Source organism: Verticillium alfalfae, genomic scaffold (assembly GCF_000150825.1).
Source record: "Verticillium alfalfae VaMs.102 supercont1.19 genomic scaffold, whole genome shotgun sequence".
In the NCBI taxonomy this organism is placed as follows: Eukaryota; Fungi; Ascomycota; class Sordariomycetes; order Glomerellales; family Plectosphaerellaceae; genus Verticillium; species Verticillium alfalfae.
This window is the reverse complement of record NW_003315020.1, coordinates 156679-160273: the sequence shown is the minus strand read 5'-3', so window position 1 is coordinate 160273 and position 3595 is coordinate 156679. Positions and strand designations below refer to the sequence as shown.

The 3595-nt window shown below is 57.1% G+C and overlaps 2 protein-coding genes across 2 annotated transcripts in view; both read left to right on the top strand.

Moving 5' to 3' along the window:
- Positions 1-1333: 1333 nt before the first annotated feature.
- VDBG_10140 (conserved hypothetical protein) lies at positions 1334-2228 on the top strand (the record flags this gene model as incomplete). The annotated part of the gene is made up of 2 exons (XM_002999635.1): positions 1334-1462; positions 1683-2228. The coding sequence occupies 2 exons, from the start codon at positions 1334-1336 to the stop codon at positions 2226-2228; spliced, it is 675 nt and encodes a 224-aa protein (XP_002999681.1).
- A 258-nt stretch (positions 2229-2486) lies between these two features.
- VDBG_10139 (predicted protein) overlaps positions 2487-3595 on the top strand; it is a gene marked incomplete at both ends in the record, with an annotated part of 1807 nt that continues 698 nt past the window's right edge. The window contains one exon of the mRNA XM_002999634.1: positions 2487-3328. Coding sequence (XP_002999680.1) covers positions 2487-3328 — 842 coding nt within the window. The remainder of the gene's footprint in view (positions 3329-3595) is intronic.

Sequence of the window (3595 nt, the reverse complement as noted above, 5' to 3'; positions counted from 1 at the left end):
CTGTCGTCGTCGCTAATGCAGATAACTCGTGGTCATGGACGACAACGTCTGGAGACTTCGCCCGGAAGTGCTTGAGGATTGCCATCGTTGCTGTGCGTTTTGGTAAGAGGAGGAGGCAATGAGAAAGGGGAGAGATTTGGTGACAGGGAGGAGGCGATGGCAGTCTTTAAATACCCGGGATTCAGTCAGTCGGCGAACCCCATGCCCCTGTCTGCGAGCGGCTGTCGCAGACGTGCCGCCCAGCATTGGTCCGAGGCAGATTCGCCTGGTGCCTTTCCCTGCGGTGCCAGGGTTTCCGGGGTGCTCTGGTGCGGTGGTGGGCGCAAGCATGCGCTCCTCGAAGGGGTCACCTGGTATCGTCATTACCACGTCGCGAGGAAAAATGCGTGTTCGGCGAGGCGGCGTTCATGGGTTGTCGTCCTTGAGAGCACGCCGAGGCGCTCAAGAGGATGTGATATCCTCAGGCCCGTTCTCGCACTGGTCCCAGGACCGAGCATGTTGGATCCCTCGTCCAGGGATGCGCCTGTGTACGTAGCACATCATGCGCGGATCCCAGCACATCTGTCTATTTTCTGCTGTTTGGCACCCCGTCGACTTAGCCGATGTGCGTCTGGGAGTCAGAGGGGCTGGTGCCCGTGTTGCCCACCGTACCCTTGGCCATACTGTGACATCTCCCAGATATAAAACAGTAATCTCCTTGCCTTGGTGACTTTTCCGACATCACCGTCCGTCACCATACTCTTCAGGCGCTGACAATCGGGAGGCGTCGTGGCATATCCAGCCAGCCTGCCTGTTACCAATGGAGCGGAGGATGTAAACACATTCGGAGAAGGGCTGTCGGTCATGGGCGTAGAGTGCTTTTGTATCGAACCGAGACGCGAACAAACCGGGCTGAAGTTGTGTCCTCAGCACGTCTAACGGGAAGGTGAATTTTGCAGTAGCAAAGCCTCCGGATCTGGGTAAATGTAAGTCTTCTGCCGAAGTCAAAGACCTGGGGAACTTACAAGGAAATCTTGTTCCTGCGCGGAGGGGTTGGTCTGCTTTGGGGCGCATGGATCGACGTCTGAGTCCATCATGGCATGTGGTTTGGCATATGGCGAAGTGGGTCGTTCGGATTAACATTCGGGCGCTTCGCCAAATTCCGCTTGTCGCGTATAACCGCTTATAAGATACGCCCCACGTCCGTCCCTAGGCTTCACCATATATCGACGAGGCCCCTGGCGCGGAGATCGCCCGCTGTTCGAGTCTGTCAAAGTTCCCCACGGGACCTCGGCGTCGCGATGCTTTGAATCCGCCGTCCCTGGTGTTCGCGCCTGACGCTTTGGGCTAAACCATGGAGGGCGGTCGCCCGAGCGGCCGACCGCACCCAACGCCGCCGGTGCTCCGCAAGGTCTCGGGCTCGCACAGCTCCCTCGGAGACGACCGGGTACAGAGAGAATATGCAATGCTGCTGTCCTATCAGGTGCGAAGGCAAGAAAGCAAGGAAGATTCTAGGCTTCCGTGTGAATGACCAACAACGTGCGACCCCGCATTCACTACCCCTAAGGACCGCCTTCGTCTCCGACTGTCTTCATCTCCATGCTTCACAACACGTTTCCCGAAACCACAACATGGCGAGCATTACACCCTCTAAACCTCGCATCGTTACTTTCTCATTCGACGAGGAAGAATTATTTCAACAGATCTGGGTCGATTTGCTGCATAGCCTCCGCGACAAGGCCAGCCTCGAGACCGTAAACCATAAGCAGGCCGCTCTGACCTGTTTGCAGCAACACCCGACACCGACGGTGATACTACTTACAGACGCCGCCCTCACCAAGAAGTACTCAGAAGTATGGAATGCCGTCATCGCCTACGTACGTGGAGGAGGCATCGCTATCGCCATGGGCCTCTTCAGTAGTTTCGTCAGACCCAACGACATTGGTCCTCTCTTCGCCAAGGCAGGACTGCGATGGAGCGTGGGCAACTATCATCGCATGAACGTCTCGTTCAACTCAGAGGCACTTGAAGCGACCCTCCCGGCCGAGTACAGTCAGAAGGCGCAATTTCTGAAAGGGGTGGATGCAGGCGCGGTTCTTTACGGGTTCGACGATGAGTTCGGGGAGGGAACAGAAGCTGCGATTGCTTTCGCACGGGTTGGCGACGGCAAGATCGGCTACGTCGGGGATGTCAATGCTGAAGAAGGGACGACCGCCACCATCATCGCAATGTGCGGCTTGCCTGGATGAAGAACAGAACATGTACCGGATACGCAAGTGGGACCCCTTCCAGGGAAAGAGAAACACAGGGTTTAAATTTTGTTCATCGGCTTTCATTTACCCATTTTATCCCCGATCTAGCCTGTTTATCTGCGAGCATCCGACGTGATAGTCGCCAGGGATCAGCCCGTAGCCCCACGCCCGCGATGCATGGGCCCACTGGCGTCAGGCACGGGCCGCCCCGCTCGTACGCCTTCAAGTCGCGTCGCGACCATCAACTCTCCATACATGGCCACGACAAACGGCGACATCATGCTATCCCGAACTGATGCCCTTCCCGATAACCTGGAGCCGCAAAGTCGAGATGACTGCTCCAGTGACAGCAATTCATCGATATGCATACCCAGGTCGTCAAGCCCCCCTCGACCGGCTAGAGTCGGACTGCCGGATCATCTCAACCTCGACAACAAAGCAGCGCCGGCAGCCGAACCGCCGTTAGGCACTATGACAAGCGGTCCGCTAGTGCGCAAATTGAACTCTAAGGAACGGCGTAAGGAGCAACGGCGCAAGCAGCAGCGGAAGGAGGAGCGGCAGCAACGCCTTAATCCCGCAAATATCGCTGCCGCCTTGGGCGACAGCTTCGAAAAGACAATGCGTTGTGTGCCCAACGAGGGGCCTAAGCTACACCCTATAGTGTTGAACTTCGCGGGCATCATGGCAAAGCTGTCGGGCGTGCCCCACTACCCCCCTCCAGCCGGCCCGTTCTATACCGCTTCCGACCAGCTAGTGGGCGTTCTTCGGAAGCTCATCCACACCTGGGACATCGACTGCGCGCTATGCAGGCTCCATTACAAGGCCCCCGACACGACGACGCACCGATTGGAGAACTGCGACTGTCTGGATGAGTCTTCCGATGCGCGGTGCTGGCTCACAATGTTCAAGTCGTACCACGCATCCTGCAACGGCAAAGGCTCTCGGTGCTCGGAGTGCCTCTTCCCATCAACACTCTGCTTGCGTACGGTGTATCGCGAAGATATGGACGAGGAGTACGGCCACGAAAAGGAGGCACGCGAAAACTGGGGCGTCATCTACATGGAGGCACAATGTGACTGGGTCAAGGTCATTCAAAGGTTCGTGTCTGGTTGCATGGTCGTCGGGGGATGCCTCGAACGCTGCGGCGGCATAAGCGTTCTTGGGCAGCTGCGCTGGACCATATGGGCTGGCAGGATTGGCAGGGTTCTGAAGAGAGAACGGCCCCAACCATATCCAATGCTGGCTCCAAGAGATGGACGAAATCAGTGGGCTTCCGTTGCCCACGTCTGTTGAAGCTTTTCTGGTTCTAGCGCACGGTGGCGCTTGTGTTGTCGGGAAATACTGGACAAGTCTATGCTGTATTG